Consider the following 25,469-nt stretch of genomic DNA (forward strand, 5'->3'; position numbering starts at 1 on the left):
GTGCCTGCCACACACACACTTCGTGGAGCTTGATCTGCAAGGCCTTGGAAATGGTCTGTGCTGAAAAGACCAGTTAAAAAAGTGTGATATTTGAGAAACACAACCCCCGCCCGCAGAACAGCATGTGACTCTCCGCTCCAGTACGATCCGTATCCTCTCGGGAACCCGGGAAGGGAGTTCTGTGATTCTGTGATTCTCCAGGGTTGCCAATAATAAGGAAGTGCTTACGTTTTAAAAGTCCTGGGGGCAAAAGGGACCGCAAAGCGCTGCTACAGCAGGGCCGCCGATAGTGGGGGACAAAAGTTGACTGGGGCCGGGCCGGGCTGGCAGCCGGCTGTTAGTGGTTCGTTGCCCTGGCCTGCACGAGCCCACTTTCCCTTCTGGACTCTGGCAGCCCTTCATTGGATTCCTCGACTCGAAGGTCAGGAGCGACCCTCGTGTGCATCTAGGCTGACCTCCTGCACGTGGCAAGCCACAGAGCCGCACCCACCCACCCCGTCACAGACTCTGACCCTCCGTTGAGTGACTGGCGTCTTCCAGGCATGGTTTAAAGCAGGGTGGGCAATCGTTTTTTTGGGCGGGCCACTTCACCGATGTTGATAGCGATCGCTGGGTGGTCCCAGAAGGGGCGTGGCCTCAGCCGGACGGGGCGGTTCCCGCTAAGCACTGTGTGCGGTGGGGAGACTTTGCTCTCTCCTTGTGGGGCGGGGGAGCACGAGAGGTTTCTCCCCTCGCCCCCGCCTTGCCAGGGGCGTCCACCGGGAATCGGCAGTTCCCTCTGGTGCTGCGTGTCCCCAACGGGGGGAGGAGACTTCGTAAGCACCCCAGGGTCTCACCTGGCCTGGGGGCAGGGGCGCGGCAGGGTGGGCTGTGGGCCGGATGAAACGTCTTGGCGGTCGGATGCAGCCCGTGGGCCGGATCTTGCCCACTCCTGGTTTAAAGAATTCAAGTTGTAGTGAGCCCACCATTTTACACTGGTTTATCCCTGCCAGTGACCCATGCCCCATGCTGCAGAGGGGAAAACTCTCCTCCCTGGGTCTCTGCCAATCTGACCCAGGGAAAAATTCCTTCCCATCCCCAAAGATGGTGATTAGTTAGACCCTGCGCTTGTGGGTAAGACCTGCCAGGACGATACCTGGAAAGAATTCTTGTAGTAACTCAGAGCCTTCCCCATGTCGTGTCTCTGTCTCCAGCCCTTGGGGGGTTTGCTACTGGCCGTCACCGATGGAACCTTGCTGAGGACAATAATTGAGTACCCGGCACTGGGGTCTGAATCACTCACGGGCCCCGAATCAGCAGTCTCGTCTCACCATCCCCTCCCTACACTTACCACGCTCAGTCTCGAAGCCACTTTTTTGCCCCCACTGCTCCCCTTGGGAGGCTGCTCCAGAGCGTCACTTCTCTGAAGATTAGAAACCTTCAGCTGGTTTTTGAGCCTAAATGTGCCAGTGGCCGATCTGTGGGCATTTGCTCTGGTGTCCGCGCCGGTGCCTATGTAAGTGACTCTCACTCTTTGGGCTACGGTCAATAATAAGGTCAGGTGTGCCTAGCTGACCCGAGGTAACCCCTTTCTCAGCCTCTAGGGCAGTGGTCACCAACCAGTCGATCGGGATCGACTGGTCGATCTTGGAGCCTCTGACAGGGGATCCTGACTGGCTTGGCCAAGAGGCTCTCAAGTGCCTCTTCCCGCACTACTGTGCATCTCCTGCCCTTTGCCTTGGGGCTGCTCTCCCCACTCCTGGGAACCTCCCGCTTAATGTGCAGGGCAGGGGAGGGAGAAGAGGGGTGCTGATGTCAAGATGTCCCCTCCCCCCCCACATCCTGTCTCCACAGAGAAGAGAGGGGGCACAACAGGACGTGGGAGGGAGTTTGCTGGCTGCTTTTGGGAGTGGTGCAGGGGGGAGCCTGCCTTCGCCCCACTGCACCACCAGCCAGGAGCCACCTGGGGTAAGCAGTGCCCAGCTGGAGCCCACACCCTGAAACCCTACCCCAGTCATGAACCCCCTTCTGCACCCCTAGTCCCGAGCCCCCCTGCATCCAAACACTCTCCCAGAGCCTGCACCTAAAACCGCCTCTGACACCCCAACGGCCTGCCCCAGGCTCAGCTCAGAGCCCCTCTCACACGCCAAATCCCTTAATCCGAGACCAGAGCCTGTGCCCCAACCCGCTGCCCCTGCCTGGTGAAGGTGAGGGAGGATGGGGGAGGGAGGGAGGATGGAGTGAGCAGGGGCGGGGCCTCCGAGAAGGGCCATGAAGGAGGCGGAGCCAGGGGGGTTGGGTCTGAGGTAGATTGCACTTCAATTCAAAAAGTGATCTCGTGCTTAAAAAGGTTGGAGACCCCTGTTATAGGGAAAAGGGCCTTTAGGGCTCCTGCTCCCAGCACTGTCCAAAGCAGCCATCTATAAGACCAGGGAGAGGAGGTTGGCTGAGGGGGTCTCTTGAGACTATGGGCCTGTTTCTACTCCTCCCTCCGTTCATGCATCCGGGCAGAGTCCCTCTGGGTGGTGTCTGTTGGCTGCCCTGACACCTGCGAGGAGTAGTGGGCGCTGTCTGGGATTCTCTGCTCAGTGTCACCTTCAGCTGCCCTTGTGTTGACCCTTTGACTTTCACACCCGGCCCTCTTCTATTCTTGGTTGAGTTCCTGGGCCTTCTGCATCCTCCCGGAAGGCTGTGGGAGGGTGTTTTAAAAGCCTGCCCACTTCCCAGAACCCAGCTAGGACCACCCTCTTCTAGCTGCCCAGCCTGGCTTTGTCATGCTCCTTCGCTGCATCTCCTTCAGCTTGCGCCATGCCCAAAAAGTAGCCGGGAGCGTGAATGATTCATCACGTTAAATCAGACTGTACCGCTCCCACCTGCGCACTGATAACAGGCCTAGGTCCCCTGCCCCTGAGGTTACTGGCCTTTGAACACTTCTGCAGGCTGGTCGATCTGTGTGCGTGTTGTCTCTGGCGTTGGCCGCGTCCTGCAGCGATCGCCCTGCTAACCTTTCCGTATGTGCTAGAAACACAAAAGGAAGCCGGACTTGATTAGCACAGCAGGATCTGGGATAAGGAGCCCGTCTCGTTGTGGTTTTTTGGGGGCACTGGCAGCATGGCAGCCCACGCAGGAACCTTTACACCAGCCTCCCTTCTGCGTCCATCCGTGAGCAAGCACTAGACAAGCCGTAAGGCTGAATCGCCGAACGCAGTAACTCAGTGCCTGGCAATGGGATGTGAGTCGCTCACTGGCCCCGATCCAGCATGGCACTTGAGCGGGTTCTTTAGTCTCATTTGGCAGTGGTTGTGGCTCCTAAGTTCAGGATCATCCCGGTCACTGTTGGCTTGTCTCCAATTTGCCTCTGGCAGGGCTCCTCCCCACTTACACTGGGGTGGAGAGAGAGGCGAGGGTGGTAGGGGGTTTCCTTCTGGGAATCTCTGGTCCATTTGAGGCCTCTTTTTGCTGCACACTGGAGAATCTGTCCCATTGGTTAAAGGATTGTAGAATCACAGGACTGGAAAGGACCTTGGTAGCCCGGCTAGTCCAGTCCCCCGCCCTGTGGCAGAGCTAAATGTTACAGCCTATCCCTGAAGAGGTTTATCTAACCTGCTTTTAAAAACCTGCAATGGCTAAAATTCCCTGGGCGGTTTGTTTCCAGGGCTTAACCACCCTGACAGGAAGCTTTTCCTAGCGGTTAACCTGCATCTCCCATGCTGCAAGTTCAGCTCGTTGCTCCTTGTCCTGCCCTCAGTGGTTAAGGAGAACAATTTATCGCCCTCTTCTTTATACCCTAATGTATCTGATGACAGTCACCACGTCGCGCCTCCGGTTTCTCTTCTCCACACTCAACAAACCCAGTTCTTTCATCTTTCCTGATAGGTCGCGTGTTCTAGAGCAGTGTTTCTCAACCAGTGTCACGAGTACCCTCAAGGGTACTTGAGAGATGTCTGGGGGGCACGTCATCACAACTGAAAATTGGAGAACACTGAATTTTTGTTGTAAGTTTTACAGGGCTTTATTATTTTTGTTCTTTTTACACCCAAAAATTTCATCGCCTGCCCGGCTACGATTAAGTTGTTTAAACAAATGTGTTGCGATGGTAGAAAAAAATGTTGTGTGTCTGAAAACTGTAGGTACTGGGGGTATTTCTAATTTTTTTTTGAAAAAGGGGTACTTTATTAAAAAAAAAGTTGATAAACACTATTCTAGATTTTTCATCATTGGGGTCACTCTTCTCTGGGCTTTCTCCAGCGTGTCCACCCCCTTCCCAGTGTGCGGTGTCCAGTTCTGGCTCAAGCAACAAGGAGTCTTGTAGCACCTACATGCATCTGACGAAGTGGGTCTTTGCCCACGAAGGCTTATGCTCCTACACTTCAGTTAGTCTATAAGGTGCCACAGGACTCTTCGTCGCTTTTGTAGCACCTTACAGACTAACAGATGTATTGGAGCATAAGCTTTCGTGGGCAAAGACCCACTTCGTCAGGTGCATGTAGTGGAGATATCCAGAGGCAGGTATAAACATGCAGGCCAGAATCAGGCTAGAGATAACGAGGTTAATTCAATCAGGGAGGATGAGGCCCACTTCTAGCAGCTGATCTGGAGGTGTGAACACCAAAGGAGGAGAAGCTGCTTTTGTAGTTGGCTAGCCATTCACAGTCTTTGTTTAATTCTGAGCTGATGGCATCAAACTTGCAGATGAACTGTAGCTCAGCAGTTTCTCTTTGAAGTTTTTTAAGACTCTCAGCGGAGCCCACGCCAGCGCTGAGTAGAGCGGAAGAATTACTTCTCCGCTCTTGCTCACACCACTTGGGCAAATACATCCCAGAATGAACTTTGCTTTCTTCTTCTTCTTCTTCTTCTTCTTCTTCTTCTTCTTCTTCTTCTTCTTCTTCTCATTCTTTCTGACTTTGCAGCCGTCTCACACGGTTGACTCATTGAGTGTGTGATCCAGTATAACCCCAGACCCTGTTCTGTAGTTCTCCTTCCCTGGCCGTCATTTTTATTTACTTTTACTTTCTATTTAGATCTCAGGCACGAAAGAAGTGGGGACGGGGGAAGAAGCAAGGCAGCTTTTTAGGCTTCTTTATAAAGAAGCACAGGATTATTTTTGGCCTTTTACCAGACAACTTATAAGCACACCCCACCCCACCTTCCTGTGGTACTGGGGGGGCAGGGCTTTGGCGCCCATGGGGGAGGGGCCTAGGCAGAAGGGGCGGGGCTGAGGGTAGGGCTGGGGGGCGGAGCTTGCCTCCTCTAGTCCTAAGTTCACCCGCCGCCCATGGAAACCTGTGTAGAACACAGCTCCGCTCCTTTGAAGTCCACGGGAGCTGCTGGGAGCAGAGCACTTTTGAAAATCAGGCCACTTTTGTCGCCACCTAACTGGGGGCTTAGGAGCCTAACTTTCCGCTGCCATGTTTAACATTCTTGGGGCAGTAGAGCAGCCCATCCAACCGTAACTGAGAACCTCTCGGGGGAGTGGAAGAGCCTTTGGCTCCCAAAGTCCATCCCAAGAGAACGTACGTGGCCCTAGGTGAGCGGAGGGCTGTGGACAGTCACCCCCCCATGTCCTTCGGTGATGAGCCCCGGGTAGATGGTGAAGGAGAAGTGGCCAGTACGCTCCCAGGTCCCAATGCCCGTGTTCTGTGCGGATGGCTGTCCTGAGACTGCTTCCTTCCTCTGGACGGCTGGGCGTGTGCAAAGCGCCCTGAGCCAACCGTTAAACGCGTCTGTTATCTTAATGCCATTGACTAGGAGAGCCGGGGGGTGGTGTGTCTGCCTTTTATCGAGCATGCCCAGAAATGCGGGGTGGGGGCATCTGCTGAGGAGAGTCTCCATCGCCGCACGATTGGCCTCCCCCGGTGTCCCTCTCTCCCGCGAGGGGTTAACCCCAGAAGGACGGTGCCATGTTGCAAGGGAGGATGCTGCTCAGACCTCGGTAGTAAAGATGAAAAACACCTTTCTCTCTACACATGTGCCGGTTAAGTCCTGCTGTTTCAGAGGCCGAAATGGGACTGCCCAGGAACTGAGAAGGGGGAGACCAAAATCGACAGTGATAACCCGCGTCCCCTTTTGTCGGAATTTGCGTCCCGTCCGAGCAGCGGCGTTCCTCGCTGCAGTGGAGCGGATTTCAGGGTTGCATCTCCGTATCTGGCAAGCCTGCAAAAGGCAGATTGGTCCCCTCTGGGCATCACCTACAGCAGACGAAACACGGTTCCATTTCTGAGCACGCCGGTCCCAGCCCGGGGGGGTCTGTTTGTTTGTTGTCCCCAGGTGGCTTTTCCGAAAAGAATTACGAGTGGAGCGCCGAAGAGGAGCAGGCTGCGAAGAAGGCGGGGCCGGTCCAGGTGCTGATTGTGAAAGACGACCATTCCTTCGAGCTGGACGAGGCCGCACTGAACCGCATTCTGCTCACGGAGGCCGTGAGGGACAAAGAGGTCGTGGCTGTGTCCGTGGCTGGAGCTTTCCGGAAAGGAAAATCGTTCCTGATGGACTTCATGCTGAGATACATGTACGACAAGGTACGAGCACAGTCCCGATGGAACTAACTCCCTAGGGTGCCATCCTGGGACCTGGGGGTGCCGTGCTGCACAGGCTCTAGTATGAGACCTCCCTCCCGTGAAAACAAGAGGGGCTTGAGGATCCGTGAGGGCAGGGACTGGACTCAATGGCCTCTCGAGGTCCCTTCCAGTTCTAGTGCTCTAGTTTCTGGGATTCTCTTTGGGGGTGCTTGGGCCCCTCTCTCTACTGGGCCCCCCACTGGGGTTCGAATTCCCCCTGACACTGTGGGAGTTTGGATCCAGGTCTGTGTCCAGATCTGAGCTCCATGGTGCTCTGAGCTCCCAGCCGATAAGGCGTTTTTCGGGAAGGCTAGTGCCCCTCACTAACTGAAGGGCGGGTGCAGTCCCGGTGCATGCTCCCTGAGGCGCTGTAACCATGGCGTGGGTTCCTTTGATGCACCCACTAGAGCAGGGATGGGCAATCATTTTCCCCGTGGGACCACTTACTGAATTGTGGTACATGGTCATGGGATGGCTCCACCCCCAGAAGGGGCGTGGCCTGGGATGGAAGGGGCGGGGCTGGGGACTAGCCTCTCTCCAGAGTTGTTTGGGGCAGGAGGCTTTGAATGAATAACACAGCCAATGGTTCGCGGCTCCTGGCCCCATTGCTACGGCGTTGCCCGGCAGCCGCCCAGGGTTGTGGTGGCTATTTAAAGGGCTCACGGCTCCGGCCCCTGCCAATGTAGCACCGCAACCAGGAGCCATTTAAACAGGATCCTGCTGCCTGCGCCACTGCCAGGGAATTTGGTGGCGCAAGCCGCAGGATATCAATAGAAAGCAGCCAGATGCCGTCTGCAGGCCGGATCCAAGTGCTAGGTGAGTCGGATCTGGCCTATAGACCGCATCTTGCCCAGCCCTGCGCTAGGGCCTCAAGTTGTGTTATGTTGTTGTGAGCAGAGCACATTGCGGTACATTGGCCTCTGCCCCCCGGAGCAGCTCAGGGACCTCCAGGCTGCCCATTCCTGTGCAGCTTCCACTTTCTCCATACCCTTGCTCTGGTAGGGCGAGTCTTCGGGGAGCAGAGGGAGACAGCTTGTTGGAAGGGGAGGTAGGTGTGTCTGCGGCAGGAGGCTGCGGGTAGGGGGAGTGCATGGCCCTCAGCCTGAGCCCCAGGAGGAATGGTGTTAGGGTTTCCAGGTGTCTGGTATTGACCCGGACAGTCCGATATTTTCACCTTCTGTCCGGTAAAGAAATTCAGAAAATACCAGACACCTAAACCGTCTGATATTTTCTGATTTTTTTTCCTTGACAGGAGGCAAAAATACCGGACACTTGGCAACCCTAAACATGCTCAGCAACTGGGCCCAGCCCCCTGTCCCGCCCCCAAACCCTCCGGACACACCTCTTACCTGGTTGCACAGGGAAGCTGCCTTCTGGCTCAATCAGGAAAACAAGATGGCTGCCGGCAAAAAGCTTCAAAGGCTTTTCTTAAAGGGGCCATGCTTTATTTTATTTTATTTTATTTTTTTGCTCAACAGCTTTGGTCTCCCCCTTTTTTTTCTCAACAGAAATTTTTCCCCAGTGTTTTTTTTGGGGGGAAGAAGGGGGGGTGTTCGGTATTTTTAGTTAAACCATCTGGCAACCTTAAATGGTGTAAGTGAAAGCAGCACCTCATCTGCTCTACGTTCCATTGTGGCCAGCTGGTGCTTGAGCGAGGACCCCTCACTGGCTCCTACAGCCCCAGGTGCTGGCCTCCAATGGGGCGGTGTGGAGAGTCCGGCCCTTAGCGTTCCTAAGTCGTGTGGGAGCCTTGCTGAGGTGGAAGGGTTCCGCTGCCTTCTGCTGGACAGAATCAGTATTGCTCAAGGGTGCAGGGTCAGTACCAGCCAGCAGCTGGAGAGTCTCTATGAGCTCCAGGGTTGGGGCCAGCATCCCCTGTAAGCCGCGTGCTTGTGCGGCTGCTTAGGAGAGATTCCAGTGCTGCCCAGCTGATTAGCAGAGCGCCCACCGCTAAGTTTTGTTTCTGTTAGCAGTGCACATCAGCATGTGCCTCAGTGCACAGCACAAAATTCATTCTGCACACGGATGGGAAAAAAATCCACATGTGGATGGAAAAGATTAGCGGGAAGATTGGTCGGCGTCTGTGATTTCGGAACGGGGCTCTGTCCAGTCTGGGTTCCGACTGGGAGTGGCGTGGGTCAGCAGCAAGCCTGCAGTCCGCTTTGTCACAGTGATTTGGGAGGGGCTTGTGGATTTGGGCCCATCCTTCAGGTGCCTCTTCAGGCCCCGCCGATCCAAAGAACTGAATGGGGAGGCCGGGGAGTTGTTGCCGCCTGGTAGAAAACCTCCGGTGCGAGTAACCCTGGGACGGAGGCAACACAGCGGAGGGAAGAGCCCTGAGGTAATCTCTTCCCTCCCTCCTCGCAGGACTCCATTGACTGGGTCGGCGATTACAACGAACCGCTGACGGGCTTCTCCTGGCGAGGCGGCTCTGAGCGGGAGACGACTGGCATTCAGATATGGAGCGAGGTCTTTCTGGTGGACAAACCGGACGGTAAAAAGGTGCGTGGGTGTCCGGTGCCAGCACATCCCTTTGTTTGGGGGCTGCCGTTGGGTTCGCCCGCCCCGAGCTCTAACACCGCTGCTCTGCTTTTTCCTAGATAAGCGTCCCGTTAGATGGTCTTTCACGCCATGTGCCTTAGATCTCAGCCATTTCTAATAGACTCATAGACTTTAAGGTCAGAAGGGACCATTATGATCATCTAGTCTGACCCCCCTGCACAGTGCAGGCCACAGAATCTCACCCACCCACTCCTGGTATAACCCTCTCTCCTATATCTCAGATATTGAAGTCCTCAAATGATGGTTTAAAGACCCCAAGATGCAGAGAATCCTCCAGCAAGTGATCCATGCCCCATGCTACAGGGGAAGGCGAAAAACCCATTGCGACACTAAGGCTCTATCCACAGAACGAGAACGATTTCTGTTATGCGCTATCTCTCTCCTGTGTTCAGGAGCCCCCTGGGCTGACCGAAAAAGCTAACTGAACGTGGGAGTTGTTCAAAAAGAGATGGATGATTAGACAGAAAATATCCAATTATGTAAATTATCCTTTATGTCAATCCATGGCACGCCCACATCTTGAATAATGCATATAGATGCGGTCGCCTCATCTCAAAAAAGGAATTTTGGAAAAGGTTCAGGAAAGAGCTAAAGAAATTATTAGGAGTTTGGAATGGCTTCCTTATGAGGAGACATTAATATGATTGGGAGTTTCCGACTTCAAAAAGAGATGACTAAGGGGCAGCATGATAGAGGTGTATAAACTGACTGTTGTGGAGAAAGTAAATAAGGAAGTGTGTTATGAGGAGGAGTAAATAACAAGAACTAGGGGTCACCAAATGAAATTAATAAGCAGCAGGTTTAAAACAAAAGGAAGTATTTTTTTCACATAACACAGTCAACCTGTGGAACTCCTTGCTAGAAGATGTTGTGAAGGCCAAGACTATAACAGGGTTTGGACAAGAACTAGATACATTGGTGGAGGAGAGGACTGCCAGTGGCTGTTAGCCAGGATGGGTAGGAATGGTGTCTCTAGTCTCTGTCTAGTCTCTAGGCGACAGGGGAGGGCTCATGATGATTCCCTGTTCTGTCCATTCCCTCCAGGGTATCTGGTATCCTTGCAGAGTACTGCTGCTCTCCAACACCCAGAGAAGCCAGCGTTTGTGGGCACTGGATGGGGGCCTCTACTGGTGGTTGGCTTGCTCAACAAATCCATGGCTCCAGGAAATCATAGAATCATAGAATCATAGGACTGGAAGGGACCTCGAGAGGTCATCGAGTCCAGCCCCCCGCCCTCAAGGCAGGACCAAGCTCCGTCTACACCATCCCTGACAGATGTCTATCTAACCTGTTCTTAAATATCTCCAGAGAGGGAGATTCCACCACCTCCCTTGGCAATTTATTCCAATATTTGACCACCCTGACAGTTAGGAATTTTTTCCTAATGTCCAATCTAAACCTCCCCTGCTGCACTTTAAGCCCATTACTCCTTGTCCTGTCCTCAGAAACCAAGAGGAACAAATTTTCTCCTTCCTCCTTGTGACACCCTTTTAGATATTTGAAAACCGCTATCATGTCCCCCCCTTAATCTTCTTTTTTCCAAACTAAACAAGCCCAGTTCATGAAGCCTGGCTTCATAGGTCATGTTCTCTAGACCTTTAATCATTCTTGTCGCTCTTCTCTGTACCCTTTCCAATTTCTCCACATCTTTCTTGAAATGTGGTGCCCAGAACTGGACACAGTACTCCAGCTGAGGCCTAACTAGTGCAGAGTAGAGCGGCAGAAATGGTTTTAAAAAGTTCCTCTGAAAATGAAGGTCCCCCCCATCTTTGGGCTGGATGCCTAATTGGTCACGTTTTCTCCATAACCTGGAGCCATCGGGGGATCAGAGGCCGCTGGCGGATTGTGTTTCCCTCCCCGTGTCACCATGTTCCAAGGATGAGGCCTGTGTAGGGACACAGCCAACGAGATGGGGTCGACTCACGTTTTGGTTTGCTCTGCCCCTGCTTGGCATTGGAGAGCGATTGGATGGACTAGTGTAATTGCCACTGGGCAGACTTGCACCTGGGACCTCCATGTAGGAGCCTCTCCAGCTTGAGTCAAAAGCCAGCTGGCTCTCATCTCAGGCTGCAGAGCTCCCTTGTTCTTATCGCTCGCTGTACGTGGTCTAAGTGCCACGGCATGGGACCGTGACCCCACTAGGGGGGTGGGTTACACTAGCCCCATGGAGCGCTGAGTGCCAATCCCCACCTCTTTGCTCCGCAGGTGGCCGTGCTGCTGATGGACACGCAGGGGACCTTTGACAGCCAGTCGACTCTGCGGGATTCAGCCACTGTGTTTGCCCTGAGCACGATGATCAGCTCGATCCAGGTAGTACAGAGAGGAGGCTGCGCATTGGCTTAACTCTGCCAGCCATGACCTTCTGGGGGAGCAGAGTCATGGGGACATGACTGGAGGGAAAAGTGAGGAAAATCTAGAGCAGCGTTTCCCAACCACGGTTCCACGGAGCCCTGGGGTTTTCCACCGATCATCGTAGGGGTTCCACGAGAAATCGTGGAATAAATAATTTTTTTCTTACAATGTAAGCTGACATATATATAACAGGCCTTTACAAATACATTTTCTTGACAATAATTTAGCAGTAATTGAATTGCACTTCCCGCTGTCAACTTTTTCTGGCCAAGCAAACATTTTCATAAGGATATGAAAAATTATTTTAGGGGTTCCTCCATGGGAAAAAGGTTGGGAAGCACTGATCTAAAAGGTGTCTCTTCGCTGAGGCTGCCTGGGCTGGCACTGGTCTGTACTGCAGCTCTGGGAACCCTCTTCTGGATACCAGCAATATTCTCGTGGATTGTCTATAGCCGGGGCATACGCAAGGAGGGGCAAGGAGGGGCATCCCTCCCAGTAATTGTTGGGGGCACAGAACTCTTCCAGCCCTGGGCTGTGATGGGAGTTGACGGCTCCTCCCTCCCCAGGACTGCAGCAGTGACAGTGAGGGGGGAACGGTAGCTCTCCCGGTGCCGGGTCTCAGCAGGGGCAGAGAACGTGCCCCTCCAAAAGGGGACAAAACAAATTCCTGCGCATGCCCCTGTCTAGAGCCCTGCTCATCCCGGGAGCGCCCAGTGCGCCTGGCAATCTATGGGCCAGAATGCAAGTCGGCACCTCGCTGGCACCTGGACGGAGGGCGTGTCCCCAAGGATGGGCTGGCTGAGACGTGCTCCGGTCCCCACTGGACTTGGCTGAGTCTGCCGGGTGCCCCGGGCTCTCCAGGGAGGAGGAGGCATTCAGTGCGCTGCAGGGCCAGGCCCACAGGCAAGGACTGCTACAGATAGTCACGTAAGCTCCACCCAGCCAAGTCCCAGTCCCCTGCAGAGTGCAGCTGCTCTCCTGCGCGGCTGGCTGGGAACGGCACATCTCCATTCACGAGGGGCCAGTCCAACACCCAGAGAAGCCAGCGGGAGGCGTTTGTGGGCACTGGGTGGGGGCCTCTACTGGTGGTTGGCTTGCTCAACAAATCCATGGCTCCAGGAAATGGTTTTTAAAAGTTCCTCTGAAAATGAAGGCCCCCCCCATCTTTGGGCTGGAATTAACGAAGCCCAGTTAGTCATGTTTTCTCCATAACCTGGAGCCATCGGGGGATCAGAGGCCACTGGGGGATTGCGTTTCCCTCCCCGTGTCCCCGTGTTTCGTGTCTTCCAAGGACGAGGCGTGTGTAGGGAGACAGCCAACGAGAGGGGGTCGACTCACGGTTTGGTTTGGTTTGGGGCAGTGGTCATAGGCCTTTGTCGTATCGTAACACATCTAGCACAGGCTGCCATGCAGACGTGCACGGCCCAGGGGGCCAGTCAGAGGCAGGGCGACAGTGTTAGCCAAGAGTCTGCCAAGCTCGAGACCCCAAGACGGGCATTGGAACGGGCAGGGCGGGGGTCTGGGTCCCATCACTTTTTACTGGCCATAAGGGCCAACGATGGGGGAGGGGCAGAGAGGAGCGAGTGGGGAGCGGAGTCTTGGGGGAGGACATGGTGCAAAAAGGGGGTTTTGGGGGAAGGGTGGCGTGAGGGCAGGGGGCTCAGGGAGAAGGGGTGGGCATGAGGGCAGGGGGTTAAGGGCAGTGCAGAGGGGGTAGGGCCACAGTTCAGGTGCTGGTGGGTCCCCCCTTTTTTAGGGAGCTTTGGCCCCAAGTAATAGGAAGCGACCCACAGACGTGCCTGGCCCACACCTCACGGGGCCCCAGCCTATGGCAGCCTCCTGGTTCATTGCCCAGAGCAGTGTGTGGGGGGGTGCGGGATGGGGTGAGAAAGATGGGGTAGAGTGTATGTGTCAAACAGAGGGCCAGACACTGTTTACAGCCCCTGTCAGGCCTCGGCGCGGGTCCCTCCTGTCACACACGGAACGCCACGCTGGCTTGGAGACGTAAGGCCGCTCGTCGAAAGGCCATTGCCTGTGCTGGACAGGAAGGGCAGCACGTTTTAAGTCTCTCGCTCAACGTTTCCTTTTCAACGCAGGTGTACAACTTGTCGCAGAACGTCCAGGAAGATGACCTCCAGCACTTACAGGTAACCTCCTGGTGCCCTCGGGGAGGGCGGGGGGAGATTAATCGATCATGATTGCGTTGGTGGGGCTCTTTTAAAAAACCTCCTCATTTTGGCCTGCTCCCCTGGACTAGCAGTATTTCAGTGCAGCGTGCCAGAGGGCTCTCCTCTGGAAGAGCAGCTGTTGCTCTGCAGTGAATGAGTCCCAAAGAGGGTGGGACCAGGTTCCTGTGCGCTATTGAGGCCCATCGCCAGTGAACCGGCTCCGTCTAGCATAGAAGTCAATGGCAGAACTCCCGCTGTCTCCATGGGAACAGGCCTTGCTGAGCTGGAGTCAACCTGGAGGCCGAGATTTTGGACCTATCCCCTTTTGGACATCTTGTCGGGCGCTGCGTGTGGAGTGCAAACCGGGGCGAGGGCTCCGGCCTGGAGTGAAAAGCCAGAACATAAAACAAGACTGCAAAAGAGCAGAGGGAGCGGTGTGAAACCAGCCCTGGTTTCAGGGGGCACTGGAGCGCACCCAAGTCCTCCCAGACCTAGCTAAAATCCTGCTCATCTCACAGGGACTTACTAGCTCGCCAAGTACAATTCTAGCAACCAGCTGTGTTGGGTGCAAATCTCTTGGTCTGAGGGAATTATGGACGTCTGTTATTTAAATATTCATCAGTTCACTGTTAGCAATAGGCCTTTAGGGTTTTATGCTGCCCTTCCATTGGATCTGAAAGCAATTAGCACTGGTCAGGTCAGTGCGCTGCGAGGAAGACAAAGATTATCCAGGAAAGTATGGTAGGAGCAGATCGTAGAAGCTCCTCTGCGTAGCTCTAGGGCAGACAGTGGGGCTTCCTCCGGGCGTGGGAGCTTACCGCCTCCACAGTCTAGCCCCTAACGAGTGGAAGATTAATTGGACTGCTCACGCGGCACTGGGTGGCAGATTCTGGTCATTAAAAAAGCTTAAAGAGGAAGACGGATTCTGGTTTATAACTTCTGAAAGTGGGATCCCTATTTGTGTCACAAATGCTGCTGGGTTGGTTAAACTTTGGGCATATGGCCCTGGTTGTCCATGGGCATGTAATGGGTGGAATGTGGTCAGAACGGCCACCCCATCCGTTCTCCGGGGAAATCTTTGAGTAGCCTGGATTTCCTTATTGAGGGTGAAAGGAAAGAAAAGCAAAAATCCCCCTGGAACATCTCCAGTTTTTCACGTGATAAGAACATAAGAACGGCCACATTGGGTCAGACCAAGGGTCCTTCCAGCCCAGTAGCCTGTCTGCTGACAGTGGCCAATGGCAGATACCCCAGAGGGAGTGAACAGAACAGGAAATCATCAAGCGATCCCTCTCCTGTCACCCATTTCTAGCCTCAGACAAACAAAGGCTAGAGACACCATTCCTACCCATCCTGGCTAATAGCCATTGATAGACCTCACCTCCATGAATTTATCTAGCTCTTTTCTGAACTCTGTTAAAGTCCTGGTCTTCACCACATCTTCTAGCAAGGAGTTCCACAGATTGACTGTGCTGCATGAAGAAAAACTTCCTTTTGTTTGTTTTAAACCTGCTACCTATTAATTTCATTTGGTGAAACTCCATAACTCTTGTGTTATGGGAACAAGTAAATAACTTTTCCTTATTTACTTTCTCCATATCAGTCAAGATTTTATAGACCTCTCATATCCCTCCTTAGTCTTTTTTTTTCTAAGCTGAAAAGTCCCCGTCTTATTCATTTCTTCTCACATGGCGGCCATTCCACACCCCTAATCATTTTTGTTGCTGTGGTTTCTGCATTGTTGTGGCCAGCCCAGTTTTCAGGATAAATATCTGCTGTGGGTGTTTTTTTTTTTATTTAATATACCCCTCCTCCAACCCCCCCATTTTATGTATCTGGTGTGACATGACTTTTCTGTTGGGTTTTTAGCATTTGGATCCCTTTTTGGGGACTTGAGAGGTAGCCAATTTTGCCTCCATTTAGAAGAAACAGCCCAGAGGTTGGAGAACCTCCAAATTTAGCTGATCTGCTGAAAAAGTCCAGCCCTAAGCCTGCTTGAGATGTTAGGAGCTAACCCCGCAGTCTTTAGTCGGTGTAAGTCTGGAGCCTGGCTGCAGGACTCGGTTGTCTGGGGTAAATGCCCGTTTCTTAACCTCATTTCCAGCAATGTCCAACGGGTCAAAGGCGCTGGGCTTATGACAATTCAGCGTAACATGGAAAACTCTGGGGAGATGTCAGCACACAAACCGGCAGAAGACTCCGTCCATTGATACATTAACTCCCCCACCCCGACTTATTAGGCAACTAAGATTTCTGTGCTGAGTTCATGCGTGTCAAGATAGAGCACAGCCAGTATTAAAACACCTCTATGCCGTGAGAGGGAAATGCACAGCCGAGACCGTCGCTGAAGCAGTGTAAACGGGACTGTTAGCACCAAAACTAGAAACCAATTAGTGACTGAAAGCAGGCTGGCTTAGTCCTGGGCCCCTGGCCAGTGCTCAGACCTATAAGTAACGGTCCAGCGGCTCCTCTCAACCCCCAGGCCTGAGGGCCGGGCAGACAGTAAGGCAAATGCAGTTCCAGAGTCAGTGCAGCCCAGGCCCTGGGTCAGAGTGGGACTGCCACACAGACACGGTTCCCAGGGCGTGAGCGGGAAGGGGGAGACTGTCACCTGGTATGTTGGTTCTCGGGGTCCTAGTAGCCTGCACCCTGGGGTAGGGTAAAGACAGTCTCCTCTTCGGAGCATGGGCCCGGTGGCACAGGCCACTCCTCTACTATGCCAGGTCCTCAGGGCCCTCCTGGCTCGGGAGCTCAGGGCAGATCTCTGCTTCCGCCAGTGGCTGGGCCCCAACTGAGCTCCTGGGCTGGGCTTTTATACCCTTGGCCTCCGTGGAGTTAAAGGGGCAGGACCTGGCACAGCCCTGGTGCTCGGAGAGGGGTGCTTCACCCTCGGGGCCAGTGAGCGGCCACCCCTGCTCACTATAGTGACGCTAGCCCAGTGGTTTCCAAACTTCGGCATCACGCCCCCTTTTTGATTTTTGAGAAACATTCACCCCCTACCCCCCCATAGCAGCAAAACGTGTTGAGCAAAAAAGGAACTGATTGGGGCCAAAACCCAAAAATAGCAGCACAACTGGAGGGGTGGGGGGGTATTGATGGGGCGGCTGGGTTGCCTCGCGCCCCCCCCCGGAATTTCTTCACGCCCCCCAGTTTGGGAACCCATGCACTAGCCTTTGCATGAAGCCAGCCCCGCTGCACTGCACAACAGCCTCCAAAACTAAACATTCTCTTGTTTTGCTCCTTGTCTTAGCTCTTTACGGAATACGGCCGGCTGGCCATGGAGGAAACCTTCCTCAAACCTTTCCAGGTGAGTAACGCGGCGTTCACCACGGAGGTGACTCTCTAGCAGACTGGGATTCGGTGGGAACCTTTTGGCCTCTCCAGCAGGTGTCAGTGCTGTTTGTGATGCGGGGAACGAGGAAACCCGAATTCATCACAGGACCGGGAGGACTAACTGAGCAGAGACACAAAGAAAAGGCGTCTTGTTCCCCCTGCTCTTCCGCGAAATCCAAAACCTCTCTGCTGCTTTCCCCATTTCGATCTCCCCGACCCGCAGACCTGGTGGGCTGGGCGCCGCGCATCGCCTGTTGGCCCGGGCGCCGCGCATCGCCTGTTGGCCCGGGCGCCGCGCATCGCCTGTTGGCCCGGGCGCCGCGCATCGCCTGTTGGCCCGGGCGCCGCGCATCGCCTGTTGGCCCGGGCATTGTGCATCGCCTGTTGGCCCGGGCATTGTGCATCGCCTGTTGGCCCGGGCATTGTGCATCGCCTGTTGGCCCGGGCGCCGCGCATCGCCTGTTGGCCCGGGCGCCGCGCATCGCCTGTTGGCTCGTGAGGCTTGGCACTAAACTGCAAAAGGCGCCATGGGTGGAATTCACCTCCACGCCCCACTTAACTCACAGCGGGGCCCTGTTTCCAGGATGTGAGCCAGGGCTGGGCAAGATGCGGCCTGGGAGCCGGAGCCGGCCTGCCTAATGCTTCATCTGGCGTCTTGCTATACCCTGCTGCTCGTGCCACCGAATTTCCAGCAGGTGGCTCAGGCAGCAGGATCCTATTTAAATGGATCCTAGTTCTCGGTCGTGGCACTACCCCGGTAGAAGCTGGAGCTGCAAGTCCTTAAATAGCCACAGCAACCCAGGCAGCTGCCGGGCAATGCAGGAGTGGCGGGGCTGGTAGCCCTTTGCTGTGTTTTTTAATCCAGAACCTCCAGCCCTGGACAAGTCTGGGGGGGGTGACTAGTCCCCAGCCCCACCCCTTCCGGTCACAGACAATGCTTCCCCTTGGGCGTTGGGATCAGGCTGCAGGACTGACGGATCGGGTGGGATCTCGGTGGCAGCAGCGCAGAGCAGGTGGGCAGGATCAGCCGGCCGACCAGCTGGGGAATACAGCCCGCTTCCCCCTTGTCTCTGGGTTCCAGCGGGATTTCTGCGGCTCCGTGGAACCGGGGGCCTCATTCCATCCCCAGTCTTCCCAGTGCCAGAGAGGAAAGGATCCGTTGAAAGGAGATTCTGTTTTCAGGCCAGAAATGGGATTTTCGTCCTTCCTTTTCCCGCAGGACAAAGCAGGCTCTTCAAGTGGAGACAGGCGCAGGATGTGCCTCTAGCTACTGTCATGGACCCGTGGAGTGAATTGTACAGAGGGAGCAGACATGATGACGGGGGTGGGGGAGAGGCCGTTGGCTCAGGGCCCAGCGATTCGAAAGGGCTGGGGGCTCCCGGATGCTAACGTGACAGTGCTGGTGGCAAGAGCCCTTTACATCGCTGCCGGAGTGCCGCACCGTATGCTCCCGACGGCTCTAAGGGCTGGGAGGGCAGGAGGGACTGGTGTGACGCTCCGGATTGGCTGCTCCCCACCCCGCCCCTTCTGTCCTGCCCCCTCCCATCTTGCCCAGGGGCCCACGGAGGCTGTCGGCGCCCGAGGGGTGGAATTACGGGCAGTTACAGGCCCATCCCGATGGGATGCAAACATGAATGGATAACTAAAAAGCAGGTGATGCTGGGATGGAGATGCTGATCTGTCAGGCAGCTTCAGCAGATGCTACTAATGAGGCGGTCGCTTAGCAGTCCCTTAAATCTGCAGTCTCCTCATCTCTCCTTAGCCAAAACCAACCGCATTCCCGCACCCCTTGTGAGCCCGTCAGGTACTCGCTTGTGTGGCTGGAAAGCCGGGCAGGGGGTGGGAGCAGATTTTTGTTGCATAAGGGGTGGGGGACAGCACTCAGGGGTCTGGGGCATGGGGCATAGGGCATAGGGCAGGGTACAGGCGCCCACCTAAGGGTACCTCTGTGTTGACATAATATACTCAGGCTTCTGTCAGGCACTTAGCCACGCATGCCGTTCTCAAGTAACTGCAAATCGGGAAGTTCATCCTATGGGATGTTTCTAGTGGGACCAGCAGGGAAGTGTTCTTGTCCCAGTGCTAGTCAATCAGAAGAGCGGACAGCCACGCCGGGCCCCTGGGCAAGGTGTGGGGGGGCCTAGCTCTCTGCTTCCGGAAGGGGTAGGACCTCAGGTGACGGGCAGGGCTGACAGCACTGCCCAGACCACGGTGCCCCACCTCGGCGCTGCCTGGAGCACACTGTGCTGCGCCCCTGCCTCCCCTGCAGCCCTAAGAGCCTTCCGGAGCGCACGGTGAGGCACTCCGGCAGAGATTTAAAGGGTTTGGGGCTGCTGCTGTGGCAGTGGTGGCCAGAGCACAGGACTCCTCTGAATCAACAGGCCCTGGGGCAGTTACCTCTTTTGCCCCCTCCCCCCTCCATTGGCGAGCCTGTCTTCAAAATCTTCATCCGTGAGCTAGAAGAAAATAGAAATTCACCACTGGTAAAATGTGCAGATGACACACACATTGGTGGGGAGAGATGAACAAGGATGGGGATAGTAATAGAGATGTAGCCGTGTTAGTCTGGTCTTGCTGAAACAAAAGACAGGACTATGCAGCATTTTAAAGACTAACAAGATGGTTTATTAGGAGATGAGCTTTCGTGGGCCAGACCCACTTCCTCAGATTGTGGAAGAAAGTTGGCATGACCATATATACCAAAGGGATACAATCAAAAAAGTGAACACATGTAAAACTGACAAATCAGATTTTAGAGCAGAGGAGGGGTTTGGGGGGAGGTTAGTGTCTGTGAGATAATGATATTAGGGGTGATAATTGGGGAAGCTACTTTTGTAATGGGTAAGGTAGTTAGCATCTTTGTTAAGGACCATTCGTAAAGCGTCCAAGGATGGGGATAGGGCAGCTACACAGCTCGACCAGGATCGCTTGGTAGGGTGGGCTCCTTTTGAACAACCCATGTTTGAATGTAGCCAAATTCCAGGTCATGCATCTAGGAACAAATAAATTGGTAACTCAGGGTGGGACACAGCATCCTTCAAAGATTTCAGGGTAATGGGAGTTAATGAACGGCACATGCGCTCCCTGTGCGATGCTTTATCTAAGAAGACCAACACCATGCTGGGGTGTGTAAGCAGGAGAGCATGAAGCTGGAAGAGGAGCTGCTGGTATTGCCTCTGAATATGGCATTAGTGGGGCTATTTCTGGAGACAATGTCCAGTAAGTTGCAGTGTTCACACTTCACAAAGGATATTGAAATATTGGAAAGATCTACAACAATGCTGAAAGTCCGGAAATCCTGCTCTACAGTAGGAGGCTTCCCAAGCGGCACCTTTTTAGTTTGCCCAAGAGACGATCGTGAGTTGATCGTGATCGACAAGTACCTACATGGGAAGAGATTTCGGATACTAGGACAAATTCAGGCTAAAATAAGATGCAATGTTTGTTTATCTTTCATACTGAGGGTAAATTAACTATGGGTGCGTCTACACTTGCTCCCTAGTTCGAACTAGAGATGCAAATGTAGGTGACCAAAATTGCTAATGAAGCGGGGATTTAAATATCCCGTGCTTCATTAGCATGATCTTGCTGGTGCGTTACTCCGCTCAACAGCTGATTCGAACCAGGAAGCGTGCGCCGGGACGTGTTAGTTTGAACCAAACCCCTTGATTCGAATTAACATTACTCCTCAAAAAATGAGGAGTAACGTTAATTTGAACCAAAGGGTTTGGTTCGAACTGACGCATCCCAGCGCGCACTTTCACTTTCGAAACAGCTGGCATTCAGAGAAACGTACCAGCGAGATCATGTTAATGAAGCACGGGATATTTAAATCCCCGCTTCATTAGCAATTTTGGTCACCTACATTTGCATTCCTAGTTCAAACTAGGGAGCAAGTGTAGACGTACCCTATTGGAACAACCTAACCTCCAGATGTAGGAGCATCTCCAAACTTTAAGATTGTCTTTCTAACGGCACTGGGGAGGCTCTGTGGCTGGGGCTACAAAAAGTAGGGATGTAAAAAATGTATAAAAATATTAACCGTGTATCCGATTAAAAATTCTATCAGTTACATGGTTAACTGTGGGGCTGCCAGCTGCTGGCCCCTGGCCCCCAGACCTGAGAAGTCCCTGGCCCTGTAGAACGCCATGAGTGGGGGAGCTGCTCCAGCTGGACTGGGCACCAGTTAACTGGTTACTGGTAAACATCACCTGGTAAGAGTGATGCTTAATGGGTATCCAGTTAACCGGTTGCCTGTTTACATCCCTAAGGCAGAGTGGCTCATAGTGGTCCCATCTGGCCTTCAAATGTAGGAATCTCTGCGTATGGGCAAGGATGAGAGAACCTGTCTCCATGGCGATGCCTGCCTCACTGCCTCTGGGAAAGAGCCACTCTTGGTGTCCATCTTGGGCTGGACCAAAGGGCGCCCAAGGCTGGAGCGCCGAGGCCACGGTGCTGCAAAATGGCTTCTGAATTGGAGTGAGAGTCCAGAGCACGTGTAACCAGTAAACACAGGTCTTGTTATAGCAACGTGCCGCAGGAACACCGTCTGGGTAGGCAGGCCCATTCGTTTAGCTAGTGCCGCTAATAATAGCTCTGAGGACATGGTAGGACTGGGTAGCAACCTGAGGAAAAACCCACTGGGGACCCTCCGGATGTACTCTGGTTGCTAGCCCCTGCTGCCATGGCTACGCTGCTGTTACCTGTGCTGGCTAGATTCAAGCTGGCCATGGTGCACCGAGCCATGCTACAGCGATGCCTTTGCTTGCTGTGTCCACATGCCACTGGAGAAAGGGGTGGCCTGAAATGTACATTTTTTAAGAGATTTTCGTGTTCTTCAGGAACTGCCCATTTTATGTCTCACTTTCTTTCTCTCAAACAGTGCTTTATGGAGAGAGTTTTTAAGGAGGGAAAGAGCCGGCCTCCTCCCCCCGGCGTAATTTTTATTTTAAGCAGCAGCCATTTTTCTGTATCTCCAATAAACATAATTCCAATTCTTGACCTGGTTACTCATCTGTGTGAGAGCAAACCTGGCATTTCTGCAGGCCATTTTTGGCTTCTGCACGCAACTTCCTGCCTCTCCAGGCCCCAGTCACAGACTGTCGCTTCAGTACGTGCTGTGTAAATCGGCGCTTGGCTGCAGGACATGCCTTGAGACTTATTTTTTGACATGATGGTGGTAACTTGACCGCACTAGCCTTTGTTTATTTCTTGAACCGAAACTGCATGCCTGCATGAAGATTACGAAACCCTGTGATTTCATATCGATCCTCTCATGCTACAGATGTTTCTCCTTAAAAGTCGGCTTGGAAAGATGCCCAGTGAAGGCTGGGAGAAAAAAAACCCAAAGCTGTACATTTCCCATAGGATAAAACTCAGCGTGGCTGGAGTTAGGGATCATGTTCCCTTTGGTTAATGTCCTTTTTATTTTGCAGCATATGTGCCTGGCGTGTGTCCTATCCAAACGATGACATTTTAGTAGAAAAGGAAGTGCCTACTTGAGTGTCTAGAGCCTCAAACTGCCATGAAATATACAGTATTGAATGCACATCTTGAGCAGGGGGGTTTCCAGCTGTGGAACAGCTAATCACAGAGTGGGTGTCTCTCTTGTGTGGAAGCCCTGCACAATGGTTTGTGCACCACTGTGGGTCCCCGTGAGTCCCAAAAGCACGTGTTGCACAGGGGAGCGATTCACCCCAAATAATCCCAAATTCAGGCCCCAAAGAAGTTGCCCCTGGAGTTGAGCAATTCCCAGTGAATAATTATAAAATAAAGGGCACCTCCTTTTGTTCACTGAATAGCCGCAGCCGTCTCACAATTTCCTTGAATTTAGCGCTTGTTTTCCAATTGGATGAAGCGGTAACTTTTGAAATTGTGCGGGTATTTTCTAAAGGGTTTTTCTATGGCATGATGATGAATATTCAAAATTCAGGCAGTGTTTGGGGATACAAGTGACATGGTGTTGTCTTCTGTTCCTCGATTGGATGAGCTTGTGAGCACTTCTGCCGTGACCTCTTTGCATGGGACGTTGAAATTGGTTTCTTGGCTGTCTTTTTGCCAGTGAAATGTGAAGGTTTGAATCTTTGTGGGGGAAAGGAGCAGAAAGTAGGTGTGGAACTGGCTATAAGTATTTATGTATCTGTGCAAACCGGGATCCTGCTGGCGGGGGCCACTCCAGCCCAGTTGGGCTAGAACGGCTCCACATTGCGGCGGGTCTGGTTGGAGGGCCTCCCTGTGGTTTGGCACGGTGGACCCAGTCTCCCTCCCCCCTGCGTGGCATGACATGGTGGACCTAACCAGGTCATTGGTTAACCACTCACCAGGTAAATGGTTAACCAGTTAACCCTTTACATCCCTAGTGCAAACCAACATCTGTAAAATGTATCTTGGTAGTATTCACCTAGCTCAGTTGTCGTTTTTCTTGTGGGTGATGAAACAAAACCGTGTCGGGCCTGATACAAAGTCCAGTGAAGTCAAAGAGCATCTGGACTTCACTGGCTCAGGCCCATCCTGCACAGCGCAGCATTAATGAGCCTTCTGTTTCCTGCTTATGTTTTTTAGTCTCTCATATTCCTTGTTCGGGACTGGAGTTTCCCCTACGAATTCTCCTACGGATCTGACGGTGGCTCAAAATTTTTGGAAAAACGTCTGAAGGTTTGGATCCTGGTTGGCATGAACGTGCATGACTTAGTTCTGAGTGGGATGGGTCAGATGCGACGGGCTTGGTGAACAGGGGTTCAAGGATGGCGTAGGCGATCCTCCTTCAGCCCAAGGAAGCCGTTGCGCTCCACGCACCAGTGGATGAGTAGTGATTATGCTGGTCTGGAGACCCTGCTTCCGCACAGGGTTGTGCACGTACGTTCCAGGAGGATGTGATAAACAGGAGACAAAGCAGACAGCTATCAGGCTAATGAGGCCTCAGCTGAGCGTCAGGAAGATAGTATGTAGAGACACCCTGTGTCACATACCCAGAGCAACTCTTCTCCGAGAGCTGTATTTTCTGGCCACACCTTTTTTGGCCAGTGTTCTTGAAAGTGAGGGATTGGGCTCACTTTGACGGCCCCATCTCACGGAGGACCCAAACCCTACCCCACCATATCTTGCATTGCAACATAACTGGGTGGTGGCCTTGAAGATGCCTTATCAAAGGCTCCGGGGTAGACACATAACAGGTGCTGCACTAAGAGGAGGGGGTGTGGTTCATATGGAAAATTGTTGGGTGAGCTCACTGGCCCCGCCGACACGGGGGATGCCGCAGGTGGTAAGAGGAGACCAATATCCCGCCATAGCTCTTAGGAGCAATCATTAAAACGCATGCGGAACAGTGCAGTTAGCTTGTTCCACCATAGAGATTTCTGGGCAACGTACATTTTAATAGTTAGTTGTGGAATAAACTATATGGGAGAGGCTCCCTGAGAAGTAGCCAGGAAATGTACAGATGCTTTCATAGTGGAAATAAATCGAGAGGGCTTGTGGAGGGGGAATCAAGAAAACCCCTGCTCTGAAATCCTGAGCGGGCTTTGTATTCCAGTCAGACGCACGCATGCACTCTTTTAGGAGTAATAACACGCTCCAGGGCACGTGGTCAGAGGGAGCTAGAAACGTTTCTTGGTTTCTGGAAGCCCTCTCTATGGCCTCGTAAAGCATACATAGAACCAGGGCTGGCCTTACCGTGAGGAGAACTGAGGCGGTTGCTTCAGGTGCCAGACTGTGTGTGTGTGGGGGGAGGGGGGGGCACCACTAGGACCCAGAGTGTAGAAAATTGTGTCTGCTGCTGTTAGTTCTCCTTTATTGGGGTAGAGAGCAGAGCAGTCATGAGAGGAGTAGGACAGGAAGGCTGCAGAATTGAGACCTTGCAAAGTTTTGGCCCAAGCGAGGGGGGTGTCATTTGAGCTCCCTGCCTCAGGTGCCAAAATATGGTGGGCCGGCCCTGCATAGGACTCCCTCTCAGTCCACTCCTTGCTCTCTTGCACTTTCCTTCCACAAGCAGCCCTCTTGCAGCATCTACTCCATGCCTCACTGCGATCTATACGCTGCCAGGGGCGGCCCGTGAGCGTAGGCAGACTCGGCAGTCGCCTAGGGCGCCGCCGGTCTGGGGCACCCAATGATGACGTCACAGGGCACCTGAGTGCCCGATGATGACGTCACGATCATTGACGGCTGTGCAGGCGGGAGCGCCGATCGCGCCTTCTGCCTGGGGTGCCAGCTGCCGCAGCCGGCCTCGGGCCACTCCTGTACGCTGCCCACATAGAATGTGAACACGCTAACGTCAAGCTGATCTCTCCTAGGTCTCGGGAAACCAACATGAAGAACTGCAGAATGTGAGGAAGCACATCCATTCCTGTTTCACCAACATCTCCTGCTTCCTGCTCCCTCACCCGGGCTTGAAAGTTGCCACCAACCCAAATTTTGATGGAAAACTAAAAGGTTTGCTGGAAAATGAAAAGCTCGTGTTTGATGTTGAATCTGAGCGTTTCCCTGTTGCAAGTGAACGATTGCTTTGTTTATACACATTGTCAGA

General features: G+C 53.4%; 1 protein-coding gene across 3 annotated transcripts in view; it reads left to right on the forward strand.

The window, feature by feature from the left end:
• ATL1 (atlastin GTPase 1) overlaps positions 1 to 25,469 on the forward strand; it is a 64,632-nt gene that overhangs the window by 18,235 nt on the left and 20,928 nt on the right. For all 3 annotated transcript variants that reach the window (XM_075926178.2, XM_075926176.2, XM_075926177.2), the window contains exons 2-8: positions 6,247 to 6,494; positions 8,901 to 9,035; positions 11,301 to 11,405; positions 13,544 to 13,594; positions 16,866 to 16,922; positions 23,510 to 23,602; positions 25,237 to 25,375. In XM_075926178.2, the coding sequence (XP_075782293.1) occupies positions 6,247 to 6,494; positions 8,901 to 9,035; positions 11,301 to 11,405; positions 13,544 to 13,594; positions 16,866 to 16,922; positions 23,510 to 23,602; positions 25,237 to 25,375 (828 nt within the window). The remainder of the gene's footprint in view (positions 1 to 6,246; positions 6,495 to 8,900; positions 9,036 to 11,300; positions 11,406 to 13,543; positions 13,595 to 16,865; positions 16,923 to 23,509; positions 23,603 to 25,236; positions 25,376 to 25,469) is intronic.

The sequence above is a fragment of the Pelodiscus sinensis genome, chromosome 5 (assembly GCF_052426305.1).
Source record: "Pelodiscus sinensis isolate ZL-2025 chromosome 5, ASM5242630v1, whole genome shotgun sequence".
In the NCBI taxonomy this organism is placed as follows: domain Eukaryota; kingdom Metazoa; phylum Chordata; order Testudines; family Trionychidae; genus Pelodiscus; species Pelodiscus sinensis.